This window comes from Temnothorax nylanderi, unplaced genomic scaffold (genome assembly GCF_030848795.1).
Source record: "Temnothorax nylanderi isolate EJ_2023f unplaced genomic scaffold, tnyl_v1.0 TNYL_tig0087_pilon, whole genome shotgun sequence".
Classification (NCBI taxonomy): Eukaryota; Metazoa; Arthropoda; class Insecta; order Hymenoptera; family Formicidae; genus Temnothorax; species Temnothorax nylanderi.
Window position 1 is genome coordinate 428,533 of NW_027249149.1, and position 23,852 is coordinate 452,384.

Sequence of the window (23,852 nt, forward strand, 5' to 3'; positions counted from 1 at the left end):
TCTGTGGTTGTTGAACGATCAGCGACGGTCAATTAGCGTCGGCGGGCGAAGCTACTAAATTCCAGAGACATGGGCAAAGAAGTAAATCATCCGCGAATGGCGCCGCGTGCTAAGAACAGAACGAGTTCCGTAAATGGAGGGCGTGCGGTACCTAATAAGGGACAATGGCTTGTATTTAGAATGCCTCGCGAACTTTCGCTCTGATTGCCAAACTTTATTTTTAATTATTTGTTTTCGTGCTTCCACAACAAATCAACAAAGTGCACGTGTCGATTGTTTTCGGCATTTACGCATAATCTGTCGCGTTTTCTCTCTCTTTCACTTTCTTCTTTCGTTTCCTATGTCTCTATTTTTACGATCACGAGATTCTGTTTCTTGGGAAGCTGCAATGTCACGCACGCATGATACGCGGTGTGTGTGTGTGTGTGTTTCCAAAGTAATAATCGCTTACTGGAAAAATTGAAGGGGTTAAACGAGGAGCAGGCACTTGCTCCGAATTCTCGGTAGCTCGGCTGATAATTAAAACCCGTGCCTTGGGAGTACGAAAGCACGCGCGATCGGTTTCGCGCGAGCGGAATCGCGATGAGGGAAGAAACGAAAGAGAGAAACGATGGAGAGAGAATCGATGATACAAAAACGGCGATCCCTACATTCCGACCATGTACGGCGCTATACCTGGCCGTATAAGGGAGTATAGCGTACGCACCTTCTATATATAGGGAGGAAGCTTGGCAGTTTTACGCTCGCTACACGCGAGCCGGGCACGCGGGGAGGAGGAAGGAATAGGCGGCCGAAGGAGGATGGAAGTGCATCTCCCGACATACGGCAAACTCGTTGCACCCGCTGCCGTTTCGCAAGAAAAGATGTCTCCGCCATGAGAAAGAGGAGATCCCCCGTACCTGAGGATCGATTCTCGCCACGAAATGATTACCTTTTATTCCCTGGTCTGGTCGCAAAAGTGTCTTTTAACGATTCGCGCGGGTAGTTGGGATAATGAGGAGATATTATCAGACATTTGTGTCTCCTAAAGTAAGAATATTAAACGCTACTTCACTGAATAATGTTAGCAGTATCAGCAGTAAAGTTTATGTGTATCAGAGATATTAAAGATAAAAAGTTTCTTCTTTCTAAATAAGTAAATGTTTAATCTCTGTCGTTTATAAAAAAAACTTGGAATTCATATAAGCGAATGTAATATACTTATATACTTTACAGAATAAGATAAAAAAATATAAATTATTAAATAATATTTGTAATTATTAAATTCTTAGAAAAAAATCTTAAAATTTTAATTACAAGAAAACTAAAAAACAATAAATCCATTGCAATAAATTAATTATTTTTCAAAAAATAATGATCCATCTACTAATTCGTCACGTGTCTAACAGTATTAAATAGAAAATAGCATTAACGTGATTACAAGTAATTGCCTTTCACAAATATAATTACATATACCGTTTCTTCAATATTTTTATGATACAAAATTAGAAACGCATGAATACAGCACTCGATGAATAAAGCAAATCGATATGCGCGGAACAAGGTGAAGGAAGTTGATTTATAAATTTCTATACCATAAACTGCCATAAAGAAAACATTGCCTCGCGGCAAACTTATTCCCGACGCGATGATAACGAAGTGAATGGTAAATTATCGTCGCAAAACAGTGCCAATCGCACATCTCGTGCAATAATGGCTCGGAATATGAGGTTGATATAATAGCAGAAATACACACTTTCGTTTCGCTCTTAATGCATCGCTTCCAATATCGCTGCGTGTCGCGATTTACCGTAACGGTTTACTAAAAGAAATTAATTGAGAACTAACGGTCGATATATATTATGCAAGCCGCGCTAATTATACAGGATATCTCTAAACTTTTATCTATATCTATTTTTAGGTTCTTCAACATAAAATTGATTTCTTATAAACGTGTCGAAGTATCAATAGTTTTAAAAATATATTCGGTCGAAAATAAGAATTAAATCTAAAGTGCACAGAGATATGACAAAAGCTTCAACGACCAATTTCATTTGTGATGTACCTAAGCTCTGAAAAAACGTCAAAGAAAAAATAAACATTTTTAAATAATACGAGAAAATAAAATATATTAAAGATAAAGAAGATTTCAAAACACTCATTATATACAGTTTTATATCGAGAAAACGGCGTCCAGTTCGCCGTTTATTAATGACCCTAAGTCGCCTCGGTGCCATTACTTCGCGAAAAACGATAAAAAGCGTTAGAGGGAAGAGCGGGAGGGACGGAAAAACGGGATCTACCGGAAGCAAGCGGGCCGGCAACCCCGTTGCCTGTAAAATCAGCGCCCGCTAATCATCCAATAGCGTAATTGCACACGCGCGGCCGCGTAAGACCGACGATAATTAACGATGCTGAGTGCGGCCGTGAGGATTTTCGCAAGGATTATTGATAATGACACGGTTAGTCGCGCTCGTAGCGGAACGAACGCCGCGAAAAATGCGTCGGCGAGCATAAACGCTACTCGTTGCATCACGCATGTCTTTAGCGTAACGCCTTTTATATTGGCTTAGCCCTTCCGAAATAAGAATTTCGTAAATAGCAATGAGAATCACAAGCGTGAAATAAACAATATGTAATAAAATAATCTCTCAATTTCTATAAGGACATCTTTCTACTTAATTTTATTGAGGGTACGAGCGTACGTTAGAAAATGAAACTGTTTTATTGTCGATAAAATAAAGCGCTGCTAGAGAAATAACGTTAGTAATATCTGACATTTGAATACTGAATCATTGTAACGAATGAGTGAAGGTGAAGACGATTCATTTTCGACGACGATCAGGCCTTATGGCACAGAGAGGTGCGCCGATTGGCAGCCTGACATTTGTATGCAACAGGTTATTAGAGATAGGTCGTTATGTTACTTTATGGCCGGCAGTTAAAGGGCTGGCGCGAAAAATGCACTTCGACGTGTTTTTAGTACGGGTTAATTATCCGCGTTTTCAACGCTCGCAACACCCAACGTTGCAATGAATACGTTATGTTATGTTTGTACGTGCAACAACATATCTGGAACTTAATGGCAGTTGCGAGTTTTTTTACACATCAGCTGAGTAATTTGTATCTCTTTCCTAGTTTTGCAATGTTAAACATTACTTTGTGAGAAGTAACAAATTACAGTTAGCAAGTGCAGCGTAACTCTGATAATAACTCTATTTTGTACGAAAAAGTGCTCAATTGATTTAATTATACGTCTACTATTGATTTAATTATATTCCTATTATCAGATTGTAAAATGAGTGAGACTACCAAGAAACTCATTCAAATAAAATATGTTTAATATTATGAGGCGATAATATTTTTTGGGTGGCTATAAAAAAAAAGATAAAATGTAAAAGAAAGAAGCTGATATTGGCAGACCACATTTTTTGAGCTTTGTGAAACGAGAAACGTGTCCTCACCTCGCCATTCTCCATGGGGGTTTGTCTGGAATACTGGCTGGTGCATATGACCTCGTCGTCAAGCATGTAAACGGGTTTGCCCGCGACAGGCGGTGCCGAATATCTCGTCCAGCATTCCCCATCGCTCGGCGCGTAATACTGCCACGGTTGGAAGTTCTCGCCGTCCAGAGATCTCTCCAGAATCCAGGCCGCGGGCCTCGGCGAGTTCGCGGCCTTCACTATCACGTATTCCACTTGATAGACCTAGAAATATAATAATGCGAAGATGTCAGTGAGATAAACTCGGTAACACAATTTCCTAACTGATTATAAAATTTTTACAACGCATTGTAAAGTTTAATAATGGCGGAGTAATATCATATTTAAGCGTTAATTGATAATTCGTAGTTAAAACATTTCGAGGATCAGAAAGGGAAAGTAAAGTCCGTGTTCTCTCTACACCCGCGGCTTTTCGTACCACGTCGTCGTCGCGGTGCGCCAAGATAAAAATCGCGAGCTCAATGCCGGAGGCCGGATTTGCAGGTCTCCCGCGGCTCGTCGGAAACCCCGCCGAGACCGAGATCTCGCGACGGATAATTAATTCCAAGCAGCCGCAGATCGCGCAGAACTAGTTGGCGCTCGCTCGTGTCCCATCGACGCGATGAATAGAAGAACACAATATCGTTATAATGACACCGCTGCGTCTAATCTCTCTATCTTTTCCTCTCGCACGACTGTTCCAAGAAAAATATCACGCACCATTCCTGACGAAACTTTTGTCTGCACGTAGAATGCGTGAACCGCGATTTTATACGCAGTCCGAGTAGACAAGCGATGAAAATCAGCCGCTACTTGCTTTTATAGATATTAGCTGCTCTCTTTGGCTTGCCTTACTTCTTATCTTCTCATTGTTCGCGTGTTAAAGTGGTGTATGAATCGGTAGTTAAATATTCTATGCGTACATTATGTATAAATACCCTAGCTGTCTCTCAATTATGTCTTGATGCTGCCGGACGTAAATGGCAAATATGAATTTTAAAATACTACAATCTAGCGTAGCAAATTGTAAACGTGGCGCGCACGTAGGCGAGTATTGTATTACAGGATGCTTCGTTGAATACTAGACACGCGTGAATGATACTGTGCATGTATCGTACATTATTATCTTTACATAACATACGATGTTATGTGATATTTTAGGTAAGCACTTCTTCAGATAAATACTTTTGTATAATTTTAAATACATGGATATATATTCTAATTAATATAGCAGTAATAAGAGAGAGAGAAAGAGAGAACGAGAGAAAGATCTTTGATTGATTTAAAGTAGATATAATTCAATCAGTGTCTTTTCCTTTTGATTTTTACATCGGATAATCATTCTCTTCTTCATTTATGAAGACGTCAAACAGTCTAAAAGCTTTTGCAAGTCCTGAGCGTGTGTAGAGATATGCAGTTGCATGCATCTCCGACTGCAGTCGTGATTTAACAAGACGGGAGTCCTTCATCCTGCCGTCCGTCGGGCCGCGTCTTTGTCGTTGTCGTTGTCGCTGTCGTTGTCCTCGTTGTGTCGTCGTTACGCCGGCATTGTGAGGCCGGACCGACGCCCACTTTCGGACCATAAAGACAGATCGCATGTCCGCGATACCGGCTACGTTTCCTTCTAAGGACTTCGTCCGGAACGGCCGATTCGGGCCCGTGGAGAAGCCGACTTCAATTATCCGGCCCTTTTACTTCGTAGACGAGGACGCGCATACCTATGTGGCGGCTTCGTGTGCGAGTGTGGTGATCCCCGATCGCCTTTAGGCATTACAGAATCGTTACATCGGCGATCGAGAAATAATCTTTAATTTGCACGACCGATGTGCCTTTGCTATGAATTATACGACGTATTGACGTGACGGGCAGCATTAACGAGGATATATACCCGTCTCGTTTAGCGTGTGGAATGTGCAAACGTATATATGGCAGCACACCGAGGCTGCAGGGGAATACGTTTGCGCATCAACATTGTTATGACAGGAGCAAGGGAAAAGGGAAAGCGTTACGAGGCAGTCTCTTCCCGAGGCTCTGCCCGTCTTTTATCAGCTAAATATTTGCGTTGGCCACACATGCTCCTCCGGTTTTCAGTCGCCATCGGCATCTCGCGTGCCTCGTCATATGGGGTAGGTCATAAGCAAACCACGAATGCATTACTGGCTCAAGGTTGCCCCCTTCCGGCCATCGAGGGTGTTCGAGTATTCCACGCGGATGGTGTATACGAGAACTGCAGAGTTTATCGCGCCAGCACACGACAGAATTATCGAGGGATAAGGCGTGTTTAAACGGACGACCGCGTGCGTGTCTGACTTGTTAGTCGGGCCACCGTTAAAGGAGAATAAACGGAAACTATATAGAAGTTAGATCTGGAAACGCGAGTTGCTGCCATTATGTGCATTCACATTCTCGCTTTAATGTGCTTTTGTATTATCGCATTCCCCAAATATGGAAATCAGCGAAAAATTATACGTTATAGTATAATGAATTACGATATCTTTCGGAAATTTATATGCATGTATAGATAAGAAAAATATAATTTTTATCAAGCTCGAAAATTGAACTGAATAATTCAAATTAAACTTAATTTTGGATTCTTTCTGTAAATTTATGTTTCACGATAATATACATATTATTATCACGAAAAATATAAAATTCAATTTTTTAACTATTATTTTCCATGTTTAATTTCGGGAGCGACACTATCGTGTACTGCCGTACTGCAAAACGGCTCGCATTATCGCGTGAGAGCACGTCGATATTCCGTCGATCGTGTTAAGAAGGTGTTCCAGGGCAGACCACTTGGTTTAACGGGTACTCCGTTTACGTACGGTGGAGTTAACGCGTGTAAATACTAGGTGGGATTGAATAGCCTTGCATCAAGGCACGTCAAGGGCCGTACTTGACGCACCTTGCCTCGACCTTCCGATACATCAATGGCGTAGATATCGCGATCACGCTATAATAATTACTATAAGATTTGTAGGTACAATTAGAATATAATTTTGTCGCAATCACGCTATAATAATTGCCAAGATTTGCAGGTACAATTAAAAAGTAATTTTGTGTCAATGCAGAATCGCCAAGTTTCACATTTACATGATCTATATAATAATGATTTTATCAACGGAACAAGTGCAATGTATATCATTACACGCAATGTTTTAACTATCTCGCGCTTGATATGCCTAATTGAGCAGATCGCTGACTCCAAATTAATTAGCACAAAAAGTGATGATAGTGATTTTCTATTGTTATCTCATCCTATTTTATTCAATATTAAATTCAATATTAGAATCGCAGTGTTCCTTTCCCATAAAACTGAGCACTAGCAACGCTCTTTTAGGAGCAGCAACGTCATTTCTTCCGCGAAAATGAAAAGTGGTCGGGTACGAGAGTCGCGCTCGATCTCGCGCTCGGTATCCGAGAAACATGGATTGTGTTTTGCCTCCGTGGTCTCCGTGGGGAATTCTCGAAGCACCGGCCACGTGACACGGCGCGAGAGAAATGCAACGGACGGCTCCCACGATCACGAGCGACGGCTTCTTTCGTTAAACGCATCCACAGCCTTGTAAGGATGCACCTGGTATTAGCATCGGATGACAGAAATGGCTTTATAGCTGACGCGTACATAAAAAAAAGTCGATAATAACCTAAAGAATCGATGCGACTTGTGATCCAAAATGGATCAAGGTCGATCGAAAATGATCGAAGGTGGTTAAACCGGATATCAATTTTATCACGCTACTATAATGCTTGCAAATTACAGTACAGATAGACTAATTTAATTTTACGAGTAGTATGTACATCATAAAAAATATATATCAAACATGACAATGTTTTGTATAAATTAACGTATGAATTTTACGTAATGCTTATTCTTAAAGTATCAAGTTAGTGAGTAATAAAAAAAGACATAAAATGACTTATTTATATCTTCTATTGGAAAACAGAAGATATAATATTTTTCTTTCTTCTTTAGTTAAAATATTAATATTTAATTATAGAAAAAGAATATGTTAATTATTACCCTGTAAAAATTACGTTTCCTAATTTAGACTATCAATTACACGATACTATATACCCATTTCTCTAAGATTGCGGATCAAATGGTTTCACGTATAATCGTACGGTCGATCACTTTCGACTGCTTCCCAAAGAAAGGCTTTACTAGAATTACCAACCAGTTAACCCGGACTAAGAAGAGCAGATATCATCAGGCGCGAGGCGTCGAACGATTCGCTAAGGTGTGGAAGCGGCAAGAGAGACTAGGGAGTATCGTAAACAGATCTCCCGCGACTCGTAGCTGTTATCCGCGACAGGATCTCGAAGGAGAAGCGACACCTCCGCCAGTAATGCTCACTCTCATTCGCGCGCGTTTACAGCCGCGTTTTACAGTTTCACGCTCGCCAGCAACAATGAGCGACACACGCTGGCCGTGTCTTTGCGCGATTCGCGATAATAAACGAGCTGTGTAATTTCGAAAGAACGACTTGGGATATCGCGATCGATTGCGCTAATAGCGGAGAAAACGCGAGTGACGAGGGAGTAAAATGTGAAATTCCGCGATAATCGTGAATTTACCGGTAGTTTAATCGACCATACTTCAAGAAGTGTAGTTAAAAGAAACTTATATGGGTGATTAAAGCACGTTGTAAATCCAGCAACGAACAAAGAGTTGCCACAACATGTTTGCTCACATGGCGAACAAAAGTCGCCGGTCGTCGTTACGGAGATTCTCACGAAGTAAGGTGCTCCAGCATCCCCCTTTATGGGCGCGACCAACGCGGGACCCCCTTCTTGACCGAGGCTAAGGGGCATCTCACTAATAAATTGGCATTGCACGCTATCTCGCTAGGACCGTAAATGGGGTGCACCAAGAGAGGAGTGCACCGGCAAGAAATTTTACCGGACGGCCGGTTTCCGAAGCCGTTAAGGCTCGAAGCATCCGTACCTCGCTTCGTCTGGGCTTTCTTCGGGATCGACGAGCAACGAAGAAATGTCTGTTGTTATTATAGAAATCCCGAGTCCTCTCGCTATCTCTTCCCGCGAAAGCGCGAGTAATAATGATTTACACACGCGCCGTCACCCGTAACTCGTTTTGTTCAACAAGTTAAGTGTGAAATAATGAGAAAACGAAAGTATTCGTCACTTGTAGCACGTTGCAACAAATGACGTGTTAAACTGAATTCGTATTAAATGTGCAAAAAGATACACAAAATATTTTAGACTTAATGAAGAATATTTTGGCTAAGGACAATAAATTTATAAAAGTGGACAAATTATGGTTTTTCTTATTCGATAAGCCCACGAAAATCTATTTTTCATCAAAATAATTAATAGCGAGAAACTGCCTACGAGGCTTGCATTATTAGACGATTTCTTGTCACCACGTATTAACGTTTCTCTTCATTGTCGGCCCACGCAAACGGAACGACCCACAATGGTTGAAGGGTGAAGAAGCAGGGTAAAACACAGAACAAAAGCGATTCTCTTGGAAGACTGGCGCCTTTCGACTCCCACGTGAGCAGACTTCAAAATACGAGTTGTCGCGATCGATCAGAATGACGTGAACGCAGTTGCAAACACTATTTTAATTAGATATTCGTGGTGAGCATTCCGATCTGTGCAATTAAAATCCGAGAATTGGTGAAATTTTAGTAAATTATTCCAGAAAAGTATGCATTAGCAGATAAAACTTGTTACGAATAAAAAAATTAATTAAGATAATCGAAAATATAGCGAAAATGCGATGTTCATATTGCATGTTATCAAATTTTATAGCGCAATAATTATAGAAAGCATGTTATGTTAACTATTATTTATATGCTACTTTAGAAAAATCTCTATATGTTAATTAAGTTAATAAATTATTTGTACGAGTCAAGTAAAATACAAAGTATATTCTACCATATATCGTAGTATTTATTCTTTAACAGCTATATCGTAATTATCAGTAGTAATGTTTTAATTTGCACGCTTTATAACCATGCATGACGAATTATTAAAAGCCATTGCGGTGAAATAACATACTTTGATGGTACTGATAAGAGATCTTAGGAAATCTGTGCACGCGATGTGTAATTAAACGACTAGCGCCCGATATTATTCATTCAAGATACGCTTAAAATAATTTGATAACGAATCAATTAAATGTCGCTACGAATGAGCCGGCGTAACATGTTATCATCTATTGCACGGGAGAATATTGCGTGGAAAATACGCTCGAGATATGTTATTAAATCAAACCGCTTATTGCTACCTTTCTTAGAAGCGGCGGGTTCGTAAAAATATTCGGGGAGTGTCTGACACGTAAGATTTTTTTGCCATTTAAATACCCGCTCGGCATCGAGCATGTCTTTCTCGAACCAGGTCGCTAACATAGCATAATACACAGTGACGGGAAATTGTGCGAGTGTAAAATAAACTTTTCTTGAAATATTAATTAGATGTTCGATTGACTTGACGAACTGCCGGCGCGAATAAAGCCGACTAATGTATTCTAGCTTCGGGATATTTTCACACTGTATAGCGTTATTACGCGTCATCTACGACATAATCTTACATGGTAGCTAATGAAGCATTCAAGAAACCTTGTTCAAGAAGCCCATTCGACTCTTTTTAAGAGATAAAATTTGTATATAACATAATAATACAACTTTCTGATCAAAAATATAATCCTATCATAATATAAATTAAGAACGCAATAAAGAATAAAGCTGGAGAATGTTTAATTTAGGGTAAAAATAGATCGTTGATTGCAATGGGTCTTCATTCCAGAATTTTTTGTACATTAATATTGCGTATTAATATTCAATATGCAATAATTTATTCCAACTACTTGCGGAAATTTCTCAAAGTTTAAGATCAAACGAGCGTATTTCCGCTCTCTCGATTCACAAGTACGAAGTACCTACTATAAATAAAATATAGTCGCGTTTATATTCCATACATTTCTCTTCTCTCTCTCTCTCTTTCTCTTTCTATGCAGCAGCTTACTTATGACGGCCGTATTTTGATGATATGTCATGTCGCTGGCTACCACGTCTCGGTCCAGTGCATCGGACTGTATGCACGAAACGAGCAGATTTATCGGAGAAGTCTCCCGTTACTAACACTAGAAGGTGGACGTATTAATTGCGGATGGATTTAAAGTAACGCGAGACGACTTAATCCGATTACGGGACTCGTGACGGCGAGACGAGAGATTCTCGCCGCGATCTGAAATATTCCTCTGTAGATATAAAATTACCAATAAGGCCTTTAGGCCTAAACACATCATGTGGAATCTCACGCTTTTTTTCGACGATTGCGTATCCAAACTGACATTTTCCATGTCTCTCCAAGACAGCAAATGTCATCTGATATGTACAGCACATATATGAAGCGTTATATGATTTCCATAATTGTATTATTGTATTATTAAAGCTCGAACAATGTAACAAAATATATATAAATAAATTTAAAAATAAAAGATAATTTTTATAATTATTCTTGTTTTCTGTTAACAACGTTACTTTTGCTCATCTCTCCGATAAAATATAATTGTTAATTTTTATTTTTATTTTATGAGATTTATAAAACGAGAAAAAAATTACAAAACTTCTTCCACTTTTTGGCATTTTCTCGTGTTTCTTCATTTATCCGTTTTTGCTAATAATCAAGGCATCTTAAATTGAAATTGACATGGTAAGGGAATATATGATTTCCGCGGACGGCTGCGTCTGGAAATTGAATTTTTACGTCGAGTAGCGTGAACGAAATCGAATTATGGAAACGTCACCGAGGGAAACGATCATTTGACGAAGAGCGAAATTCGATTGCGCGTTAGAGAACTTACAAGCGAGGGAAGCTCGGCAAAATTGGATTTAGACATGTAAGTTGGTGCAGCGACCTCTCGCGAAACATTACGCCGGAGCAATTTATATCGTTATATACCGAAGTAGCAATTTGACGGGCAAGTATATATCTGTATTACTTCATCGTACATTGCCTTATCGCTGAATCGCAGTCAGACAAATATAGCTGCAATTTCATTCGCCACTTAAAAACTATCAACTTATATTGCCAGGTTGTAAATGACGAAAAGAAAATAAAAAAATTTGTGCATATGACATGTATAAGGTAAAGGTGTTATTTCAAATTTTGCAAATTATTTTTGCGTATACGTAAAAATATTCTAAATCTCATATTAACTTGAGATTTATATAAAATTTTATAAAATTTTTAATATATACTGTTATCTTATTAACTTTAATCAAATAATTTCTTCAGTCTGTATGATCTTATTATATATATCAGACTACACAACGTATTTACTTCTTACACTTCTTGAGATGAGAATTCTCGCGAGTGCTCGTCTTCAGACTTGGCCGAGCGAGTAAGACCGACACGCGACGAGCGGACACCGCGCGGTCTGCCGCGAAGGATTCCACGTCCTGGTCTCTTGCCAATCCGATCTCAGTTTGGTCCAATGCTCCGCGACGTTTGCCAAAAGACATTCATGCACGTGCAACGAATATGCGCGCGAAGAGTGCGAAGACTGCTTTCGTCGCGCGTTAACGAGAAATCCCAAGTGCGCTAGTGAAATTAGTCTGCGAGACCGTGAGCTAGTATGAAAACACGATTCTTCTTTCACCAATATCGTCTCATCATAGTTTATACGCAATGTTTTTTTTAAATATAATTAATGTATTCAAAATATCGTAATATTTAGATGTAGGCTCGTCAAATCCGTTCGTCATGAGAATTAACGATGATGCGAGTACAAAGGAAGTGACCAGAAATGAGATTCGTCATACTAAGACTCGGTTGAATTGCAAAGTGGGCCATCGTTAAAGAGAAAAACGTGATTGTGAGAGTGACGTTAGAGAACGCCATTTTGACTTATACTAACGTGCATAATAAGAGCATAACATCTTCCGAGGCTTGTTACGAGTAGAATCGCCTCATTACTCGAGAAAGTTCGGGGAAACGTATTATCGGGGACCTGGGTGGTCCAAGGCCATCGATTTTACGACTCGATTTGGTTTCTCAAAGGGAATTGCCCGAGCTCCTTTAAAAAAGGGGTCAGCCGTGAGTAGAGAGAGAGAAAGAAACTTCCCTCGTAACAGGTTACATAAATTCTTTGTTCTCGAATACTTCATGTCGCGAGAACGCTTTGGGTATCAGGGCGCAGGTTAAAATCATACTCTAGAAATGTACGGTTGTTTCCCTAAATGATTTCCACGTAATAAGTCCAGAATTTTTCCTCGGTAAAAAGAAAAATCAGTAACAAGTGCGCTTTATCAAACCAGAGATAAAAATTTAGATAAAATTTTCTACCTCAAGATAAAGAACAATGTAAAATTTCGTTTTCTGAGCCGTTTTACATTCTCTGTCTGAACAGGTAAAATATTACTCTGCTTTATTAATTAATAATATTGAAGAAATAAAATAAAATTGTCCAAACGGTTTTAATACTTTAGAATTTTGCGAATTTGTCAGATATTATAAAATAAAAATTAAATTTTAAGTAAAAAAGTACTTTGTAGGAGATATTTGCCTCGAGTATTTAATGAACGAGGAAGAAATCTCGCACGCAAGAAGAGCGATAATTGATCGGGGTCAATGAATCACGCCGAAGCCGCAATCCCTCCGCTCCACAAACACCGACGGTTAATCGGACCGGGTAATTCGATTTCGTGAGCAGTCGGATCAACAGTACGGTACGAGGCGAAAGCCCACCGAGTTTCAAGTTGCGGCCCTCGCTCCTCTCCTTGGTCGGGGCCGCCTCTTTTTTTCCCTACTGTGCCCTCTTCCCTCGGAACCGAGCCACGAATACTTGTACGTACGTCCGCCTCGAACGCCGGAGAAGAGCCGAAAGTATGCAGGCATCGTGTACAATCTGTGCACGGGTAAATACCTGCTCCGGTATACCTGCGGCGCGACATAAACCCAGCCTCCATAAACGGTCAAGTGCCTACCGCGCATTTATTCTTTTCCGGCTGTGCTCTCGCGAGGAGCGTAAGCCCCCTCGCCGAGAGAAGCCCGCCGGGGAAAGAAGAGAAACGAATGAAAAATCCACGCGCTTCCGATCGTTAACCCTTATTCACACACGCGGGCTCTCACGTGCACCGCGATGATTCAAGCGCATCCGTCTATATCCGTTTTTCCTCTTGCTACCCTCGCGGAGTCTCTCTGTGCGACTTAAAAATAACCCGAAAGCGAGCATCTCATGTGGTACAAGCTTAATTGCCGTAAAGTTGTCAGAGTGTAACGACGTGACGGGAAGTGATCACTTTAAATAAGTCAGGGTGGCCCGAGAAATTCATTATCTAAATGTAGAATCATTATTGACGGATTTTTTAACTCGAGCTACAAGAATCGCATCCTATACGTTCCAAATTAATAATGTCATCCTCTTACGCCTCTGTGTGTTGTGATAATAATTGTTTTCAATCATGAACTCCCGATATGCTCAATCGATCCCCGATAATTTCGCGATCGCAATTAAGAGAATGTGTCGCGCATAAGGAGCGCGCAGTGAATGAGAGTAATCCGTGAATGCAAATGATCCTCATATTTCGCCCGAACGTGATCTCGCTTCAATTCCGAGTAATTAAATTTCACCACGTAATTGACACGCTTTCGATACAAGGTGCAGAAGCAAGAAATGCATTCAATTTATCACCGGCGCGGTATTCTCGCTTTCCATTCTCGCCGTCTTCGAGTCACGATGGCGAATTACGACCCTTGATCCTCTTTATAACGGGATGTACTACAAATATTTTTCCAAATATGGCGCTACATCACGTTTCGATCATCAATAGCTCCACAAGGAAATCTTTTCATTGCTTCACGGGAGGCGTGTGCTTCAATATGATCGGATAATTTTATCACGATTCTGAGTAGAATAATCTTGCTCGAAGAGAAAAAATTAGTATTTAAATAGTATCGCGCTACAAATCTTGCGCAAAAATTTTGCAGTCTCTCGATTCGTTCAACCTTTGGTCAAAGAGCGGGATAGGACCGGATTGATTTATCGTCAGTTCCTTTTATACCTCGATTTTCTCACATTTCGTTCCGGCTCGACCGGTCACGACGCGACGTGCCATCGTCGCGTTTGAGTGTTGGCTCATAAGTTTCCATCAGCGACGACTGGCGTCATGGTCGGGAGCTTTAAAATATTTCGCACACCTGTGAGGACGTAAAAGTTGATTTTCCTCTCTCACTCAAGCACTTTTGACGGAGCAACCATCGATCTTTTTCGAACGAGCGTAAACGGGGATGCAAATTCTCCACGTGGATAACTTTAAACGTTAATACACAGTAGGTTCGTGTATTGCAGATAACATTTTAGCGAAACCGGGACCGCATAAGCAACATTTTTATGAGTAAGCAAATCGATATTTAATTGAATTATGTTCATGTTTAGCTCGCTTTCGAAAGGCGCGAAGGTGCGTACGCGTCTTTTCGCTTCGTAGTCCTTTCGCCACGGACCTTTCCAAACGGCCCACCAATAACATCGCGGTAAAGTAAGATTCGCGGGGCGATAAACAAAATGTCTCTTTAAATTTCGTTCCGCTTCTTGACTTAACGAAAGCCAATTTCCGATGCGAGTGCGATTCGCGTGCGTGTCTTCTCGCCTCGCGCGATCCTTTTATTGCGCGAACCGCAAAGATAACGTCCCGTAAAACTTTCGCCTCGTCATAAATAAAATGACGTTTTAATTATCAGCCGGTCTCTCGCGAATAAAAGAAAAGCAATTTGCGCGCGAATACCGTCGTGTGCCACGGTCCTGTTGCTAAGGAAATCTTCAATAAGGCTGAGGGCAATATCATCATCGAGCTCCCGAAATATCTTAATAACCAGGTCCCTGTCGGTTCGAACACGGTCCTGGATAATAATTCACGCCATTCACTCGGCAGGCAAGCTGTTTTCACAGAGAGCAGTAAGAAAAAAGCATGAAAGCAAGAAAAGAGAGCAATCTTTACGTATGGCGCGGCACTTAATCGATCGCATACAGTAGGTATCTGTATTCATATGTTACCAAACTGAAAATTGCCGAGAGAATAATATAGATCTGAACTAAAGATAATTGTAGAGAACGTCAGAAAAAAGGATTTGAATAGTTCTCAATTTTAATATGCAGAAAATAATTGTATAAATTATTGGATAATTATCTTAAAAAATAATATCTCGTTTGAGTGTAAAAACCAGAAAAGCATTTCTTAATATACGATATTATCTAAATTGCGTCATATGATTAATAATTCGATTACGATCTGTTATCGGCTTATGGCGCGCTTTGATTTAGTTATTTTTTAATTGACGGCCGTGGATCGATGATACGATTATCGCTCTGAGGCTGGCAACTCGAAGGAGCCCGGTTTAATCGCCTCACCCTATAACGCGGACGCTCAACGGTGTGAGCAGAAGGCAAAAAGATGGCTGGCCGTGAATCCGTTGTACGTAAGGGCCGCCGCGCGCCGCGGTCTGTAATTATCGTCACTGGCCGTGGGAATTGAATTACGAGGTAAATTCGTGACGTACCACAACGGTGGCCGTTCCGACAAAAGGCACGAAGCCGCCCGACGACCACCTCAAGCATATTCGATGATTTCGATCGAGACTATCATGATCCACAGTGATTTGTGCATTCTCATTATAGATACCTATATAAAGACACTAATCTTTTTATCTTCCGTTTCTCACGGCGATTTTATTGTAGGCTCCCTCTCAGAAGAGATAGAACAATTCCATCGAAGAGAGAATTATATCAAGGATTCAATATTGATCAAATTGTAGTGCAAATTTTAGACGAAGAGGAAAAAGATAAAGTTTTATGGTTATATTGCTCTCCACGTTTTTATGTGAAGAATTTGGGATTACATTATGCAGAATACCACGTTGCTTAATTCAAAAGCGTTTCATTAAGATCCAATAACGCACAATGTTACGCGCGCGCGGTCATAAAATCCGGATAAAACGGCACGGTTCTGTCTCGTCGTGTAACACATGTATACATTATCCGCGATCCCGCCGCAAGGTCCGGGCCATGAATAGGAAAAAGGAACAAGCCCGCCTTCGGACGAGAAGCGATCTTCCACCCTACGAGGTATTATTTTCGTGACTTCGTCCGTCTCTCACTTTCCCCCCTCCCCCCGTTTCCAGTCCCGCCCGCCCCAGGAAGATGATTCATTCACCCGGCCAAAGGAGAAGTCGGCGTGCGCGCAGGTTCGAGGACCCCGAACAAGCGTTCGAGGAACGACGGCGACTCGACTCGTTAATCCGTGAACAATGAAGGATTCGAGCTTCAGTCCCGCTCGACGCGAGTACCATTCGCTGCTCCTTTTCACGTTCGATACCTCATCGCAAAGGGTTAGAGGTGGCGTCGATCTACGACGGGCGATAACTTGCTCGTTTCATCCCGACGCTATTCGAGGGAGGCAGCTTGACGCGCGGTCTGATCCTTCCGTGATCCTTCGACAGGATAATTTCTCTTTTTGGTGATCCACGCGAGTTGATATAGCATGCGATATCATAAACACGCTGACTCTGATACAACTTTCTAAATATATTATCAAGATGTTACGTTATTTTTATTATTAAAAATTATTTTAGTTTGCTGTAAATATTAAGAAATTCTATTATCCGGGAACACAATTCCGAGCTTTTTATCAATTTTTATAATTGTCTGAATTGTTACGGGAAACGCTTTATTAGCGATCACAAGCGTCCATGTAATTTATCTTTTACCCTAATGTTCCTTTACATTGTAAAATATATTAAATATATTTTCTTCATCGATACTGCTTTGATGAATACTAATGAATTTTCTGCAACGATGGAGATTGTAACTCCTCCTCTTCTATTCAATTTTTAGGAATTATTAATCGCGTTCGGACTGTTATGGAAGATACTTCGTTAACTGTCGTATCTTCCCGCTGCCCGCATAATGGATTTTCTGTTTTCTATCGCATGCAAAATATATTAAATGCATTTTCAAGACTCCATTAAGAGTACTAATGAAATTTCATACGATCACGGTCAGTCACCTATAACTCCACCTCTTTTGCCGCGAGGAAAGGCAGCATGTCGGCGAAAAAGACGCACACGAATTATACGGCGGCAATCGGTCCCTTCTCAATGTTTGATGATCATTTGTAACCGTCTACTAATTATTGCGCAACGCGGTCCCGGCCCTCTCACTGTGTACGGCGAGATAAAGGTTGTCCATCAGTCGGCCTTTTTGAGCACGGACAAATTAATTTATTCCACCGGACGCCTTCGCGTGGGAGGCGGGGCTGATCCTGATGCTCGGTTGTGCCAATCAGTAGCGCAAACAGAAGTTACACGTGAGATGAGTTAACGGCACCAATCAATGCGTGAGAATTTTCTTCTTAGCAAACCAGGAAATAAGTTTTAACTTTTCTACATATTGACACTTTGCGGAAAATTTTTTTTTCTCAAGTTATTGCAATTACTAATATGCAAAGACAAATCATTATTATTTTTATCACCTATGTCTTTGCTTTTTCATAAAAAGATTTCAGCTAACAAATACTGATTAATATTATTGATATAATATTTAAATTAGTGCTAACAAAATTAATTACTATAAATAATCCTTATTAAATTTCAAAAAAATTGCTTAGTAATAAAATTACGTGTATTATTTTAATTCTAGAGAAATAACAAGTACAAAATTATTAAAGTAAAGATTAAGTAGCGTCATTTTTAGATTGTCACAATTTTTACTAAATATAAGAGAGTATCTTTCTTTCGACTTAGGTGGTCGTGTCTTGCAAAACTACAAAGGCAATAACAACAACACCGATGTATCGTATCGATTTAACATCGGTCCATGCGATTAAAGAAACAATCATAAGCAGCGTCGGACGGCCGTAAAATTAATACGCGCGATGAACGTTAACGAGGACCATAAATATATTCCCCCGCGTCCTGCTTATTCGCCGATTAGCATAATCATTCCCGATATTCACGGACCGTAATTTAAAAATGTCGCAATGAATCGCAAGCAATCTTCTCTTCATAAAAAGTACAACGAAAGGTACAGTGTACCAGAGGATTATTACCCGAAGAGAAACACCTCGGGCTGCGGATCCTAAATCTCATGTTACGAAGAAGCACTGGTGTATTATCTTTCAGAATAATCTTAATTATGCTTCATTCCATAACAAACTGACTTTCTTATTGTGTATTACAAAATTATATAATCAATTACAAAGAAGTGAAATAAAAAATCAACTTTGTTACTTTTAATATAAAAGCTATACCTTTCTTATTGCTCATTTTCCTTTAATTAATTAAATATTGATATAACAAACATTATAATGTGAACTCTCGTAACAAATACTATTATAACTACACAGTCGCGACGCAAAATTACGAATACAAGCACATTATTTGATAGTCGATTTCATCGTTTTTCTCAAAAATGTTTATTTTATTTATAGGAGATGAGAATTCGGTTGCACATATTATTAATCCGTTGTTCAATCAAATTTTTTAGTTACGGACCATTATGGGAGAATCGGGTTTTATAAACACCCACGACGCGATCACATGCGGAAGATATCCCGAACGGATAGGAAGAATTAGGCTTGCAATCAGCGTCCAATTAAGGGCCAAGGTTGCAATGCGGCCCACCAACTCCGCGTCTCTTAATTACACAGCGAGATTTCGCCTATCTTAACGTGTTCATTATTGTGGTGCCGGTTGTACGGGCGTATTAACGTATCAATTTTGCTCAGAACCCTGTCGTATCCCGAGGGAGGACCAATTAGCGAACCATGCGCACGTGTTTGCCAATGAAACATTCAATATTTAATTACTACTCAATAAGATTTCTGAGGTTTAAAAGAAAAATGTTCCAAACAATCTAGATATTTATGCCATGCATATATCGCACTAATTTTTCTATTGTATATATTATTATCTTATTATAAAACAACACAAACTTGAGAGAAAATCCAACAATGATTAACTTTTTATTAATTAAATAGAACTTTATACGAAATTAATTTTCTTTTGCGTTTTTATTTTTATCATATACGACGGTGATAAAAGAGTATAATTATTGCTTAATATTTATTTTTACTTTCTTAAGAAATTTTGTAATATTTGCAGATGTTTAATTTTATATTTGAAAAATCACGTTTATAAATATAATACTTTCAGGGCATTTAATTAACGATGATTTATTTTGGTATTTATTTTGCAATTTCGAATTTCTATACGTGGAATAAAATTCCTCCTCGTCAAAGCTCGTTTAGCTCACCCTTGCTTGTCGCGTCGGCACTTCATTCTGATCCATTTCGAAGTACTTTCGAGCTACGTCCTCATTACTAACGGTCTCTCAAAAAAAGGGCTGCCGTGCTCGTTAAAACGTTTTTCTCAGCCGCCACTCACAATTTGTTAAAGGACGAGGAGCTACATGGGGCATACCTGCGAGCCGGCACGTAAATTTCCGGAAAGGGATCCTCTAAAGCCTCTCTATCTTCTTCATCTTACCGTATACATATCTTTCTCTGTCTCACTTCGCACAATCGGTTTCGATTCTCTCGTTTCTTGTATCTATCTCTTTCTCTGTCCATCTCACCATTGTCGGCAAACGATATAAATCGACACCAAAGAGCATAGTACAAGAAACGAGTATCTAACGAGAGGACAAAAGTCGTTTTACGATTTTTCGGAGGACGAGGACAAAAGGATCTTTAATGCGATATAATGCGCCATGGGAAAAAAGAGATAGACGCAGAAAACGACGTAAAAGCAAAATCAGATGTGAATATAGGAAAGCATCGCAAAGCGGTGCTTAAAAAATTATTTACTTAAAATTATTTCACTTATTCCTTTAAATTCATTAAAATCGCAAGAATTATGTTGAGTATTATTATATATAATCTTTGTGATAAAACAATTTGTATAAAATTTTTCGGCCTATATTCACACACCTATCGCTTAAACACCTACCTGTTTCAGGTCCAGGAGGATTGTTATGTATTCGTAATGGTCGCCTCTGGCTAACGTAGGGCTTTGCCACCATTTACCGGGACTCGAGTCGAGGATGTTGCTGATGTTGTGCCTCTTGCCAGGATCCGGACTCCTGGCGTCGCAGACGGCGCATCTCGACGATTCTGAGGGCTTGCAAAATGTCTCTGGGCCCTCCTCACCGCAAGTCGCGTTTACGTAAATGTCCGCTTTCGCGGCGACATTGAACGTGGACGGAAAGAGACCGCTAGTTTTCGAGCTCTTACTCAGGCTGTATGGACCTCTCTGAGCTGAAAATAAAACGGAAAATGCTCGTTAGTTTAAAATACAAAAGAAAAATTATACGGTACATAATAAGAGACATAACTATTAAATATTTTGGTATTTTAAATGTCATAATATTTTTTATTTTACACTATAAGTTTGTATCATAAGTTATGACTTTTTAACACAGTGTTATAACTTTCATCATAATTAATTGCCAATATAAAACTAAGGCAACGTGGTCTTTCTAAAGGTCCTGCTGAGTCTGTTATCATCTAAACTACTGTCAAGATTCCGAAATAGAGCCGCACGTCGTTAAAACTTCGTTAATTCTCTTTTAGTTTTGTTTTACGAGACTACTGGTATCTTTTATTGATGAATCGGTATACTGATACAGAGCGTTGATACACAGCGTTGATAAATCATCGTGAATCTCAGTGCCTTAGCTATGTTTATTCCACAAGCGTCTGCCTGTGAGGTCGGAGGTGTACATTAACGTCTCGTAAATTCGTTTGATGCGAAAAATACACCAAGGAAAAGCTAATTTTAAATTCGTCTTCTAAAAGTCTTTTCCTGAGATTTTTATTAGATAGGTCTATAAATTTGTAGTCAATAAAAATGCATTACTCGGTGTTCTTAAATTTTAAATGGAGTTATATCACTTGTAATTTATAATATAAATAATAAGTATTCCGTTTATTCCATTTCTTTTTTAGAGAAAAATTGTAACAATAATTTTCAAAATTTCTAAAATGTTAACCAAATAAAAAATTGCAAGAGAACATTTTATCTTGATTAAAAATACTTCCTGCTTAATAGATTACAATTTTACATGTGTCATAAACTTCTAATAGTTATAATTAATTTTATAAAAAACGCTTCTCACATATCCGCCGCATGCGATATCCGGAATATGTGCAAGCTCCGTTCGATCAGAGACGTCAATTACAACATACTATAACATGCGCATGTAATTACATTCGGACGAATGTCAGTTGTAATTACAATACACCAAAAAAGTCGCTATTTTTCGTGTACGGGCGACGTCGATCGACGCAACATCTCCGATTGGAAAAGCCGCGTGAGCGGAGAACAAAAAGAAGAAAGAGTAAAAGAAAAAAGAAACGTATAATCGAACGTGTCCCGATCCCGTCATTTTCTGCTAGGCAACGTATCCATCAACAGGTTTTGACAGAGCGCAACGCGAAACCAGTTGCGGAGCAGCGTGGAGATGCACCGCGAAGATGTAGCGAACAGGTTCGTCGTCGCGCCGGTTCTCCGGCGGCGACACCTGAACGGGTTACCCGCGTGTACATCGTACGACACGTAAAGAAACGTGACGAGCTATCCCCAGGAGAAAGAGAGAGAGAAAGAGAGAACAGCGCGCGAGAGATAAAAGACACTTTGCGCCGGTGATAATGAATTGATCATCGTTCGCATCGTGGAAATTGCAACGGCAGAAGCAATCGGTCGGGTTTTCTTTTCCCGACACGACTTGAGAATTGATTAGCGGTTGACAGAACTTTAATAACTCGTCGGACGTTTTTATTCGCCTTTGGATTGATGACATACGTAAATTGTCTCTAATCCTAGGCTCGTTATTATTTACGCTAGAAGATGTCGACGCTAATACATTACCATATCTCGTGACTTGATATCATGATTTTCTTGAACCTTTAAATAAAATAAATATCGAGAATTCTTTTGTATTGCGAGTGAGATCTTGATTTTGATCTCAGATTTAAGATATGCGTTAAGAATTATGCGTTGTATTCTGCCAAAACTCGCTGTTATTAGTCAGTATTATATGTTGCGGGTGTACGTACGACTCACGATCCATCACACTTGATTAATGTTCACTGCGTGCGGATTACACGCCGCCACGTAAGAGCGCATGGCGGTAAATAATGATCCTTCGGTATCACTCATTTAAACAATATTTAATAACAGCCCTGTTAAAGCTTACACCAGCCGATATAGCGAGGGAAAGATCGTTAACGACGCTTTCCAAGCGCTACGTAAAACGTGCTAAACAGATTATAATCGCATTGCAATATTTCACGTTGCTAACGAGCCTTTTGCCATGTCCTCGATTAACTCGCTTTTTTTAATACACGTTTTGCAATATTAATGCATGAGAAAGATAGATAAGTCTCTAACATATTTATGTACTTATGTAAATTATGTACTACTTGTAAAGCAAGAAAATTTAAAAGCTTGTGATAATTTGCTAAGAGACTTAAATTTAAATTTTAAAATAATTTTTTTGTAACCTCGCATTAAGCTTGAGATTATTCTCAAAATTAATCAGTACTCTTTGTACACAAAAGCGACATGCGCACATAGTACGCAGAAAGCATCCCACGCGAAGTCATCTCGTTCATCATACCAGAAAATCCCTAACAAAACAAATGCCCGCCACGTAAAAGGCGAAGCCTTCGCTCGCTGTACATTCTGGGTCCGGTGACGAATCTGTACGAGTCCCACTAAGCCCCCATGCGCACTCACGTAGCTCCCTATTTCAAGAACAACGTGGCAGAAATCTCCCGGACGTGCTGCTTGCACCAAACTGCGCGCATTATGCGCGCGTGGAAAGAAAGCAACTGGGCGTTCGTCGGAGAACGAGCGGACGCGCATTGTGCGCGTGTCGGGCTGCAGCAGTCTGCCGAACCGCTCCTATTCCTCTCGTGACTAGACTATTGTTTGAATGGGAAAGCGACAATAATGACATCTCTCATTAAAGGTACCTAATAATGTGCGAACATTCATTTCACTTCCAAATAAATGAGTCAACACATTTTATGACATTTTGTCAAATATTGTCAAAAAACAAAATTCTTCGAAAGATATTCTACGTTTTAAATTATACGTATAAAATAAATTTGCACTGTTTGATGTACCAAAAAAGAGAAAAAATATCTGTACACTATATTAGACCACATCAGTGAAATTGGATCACATCAGAAAAGTATCATCACCGTCTTCATATTTTAAACATGACAAATTTGTATTAAAGAAAAGCTTTCGTATATACTCGCAACTTTACATTCCATCTTCATTCCACATTCTTATGGAAATTCAAGGAACGATTTAAATCCAAACGATCGAATTCTAGGTAACGCACTATCCTTC

The 23,852-nt window shown here is 39.7% G+C and overlaps 1 protein-coding gene across 1 annotated transcript in view; it reads right to left on the reverse strand.

Moving 5' to 3' along the window:
• Window positions 1-23,852, reverse strand: part of Wb (wing blister) — a 148,677-nt gene that overhangs the window by 100,693 nt on the left and 24,132 nt on the right. Inside the window, exons 3-4 of the mRNA XM_071710205.1 lie at window positions 20,439-20,746; window positions 3,444-3,686 (exon numbers count right to left, since the gene is read on the reverse strand). Coding sequence (XP_071566306.1) covers window positions 3,444-3,686; window positions 20,439-20,746 — 551 coding nt within the window. The remainder of the gene's footprint in view (window positions 1-3,443; window positions 3,687-20,438; window positions 20,747-23,852) is intronic.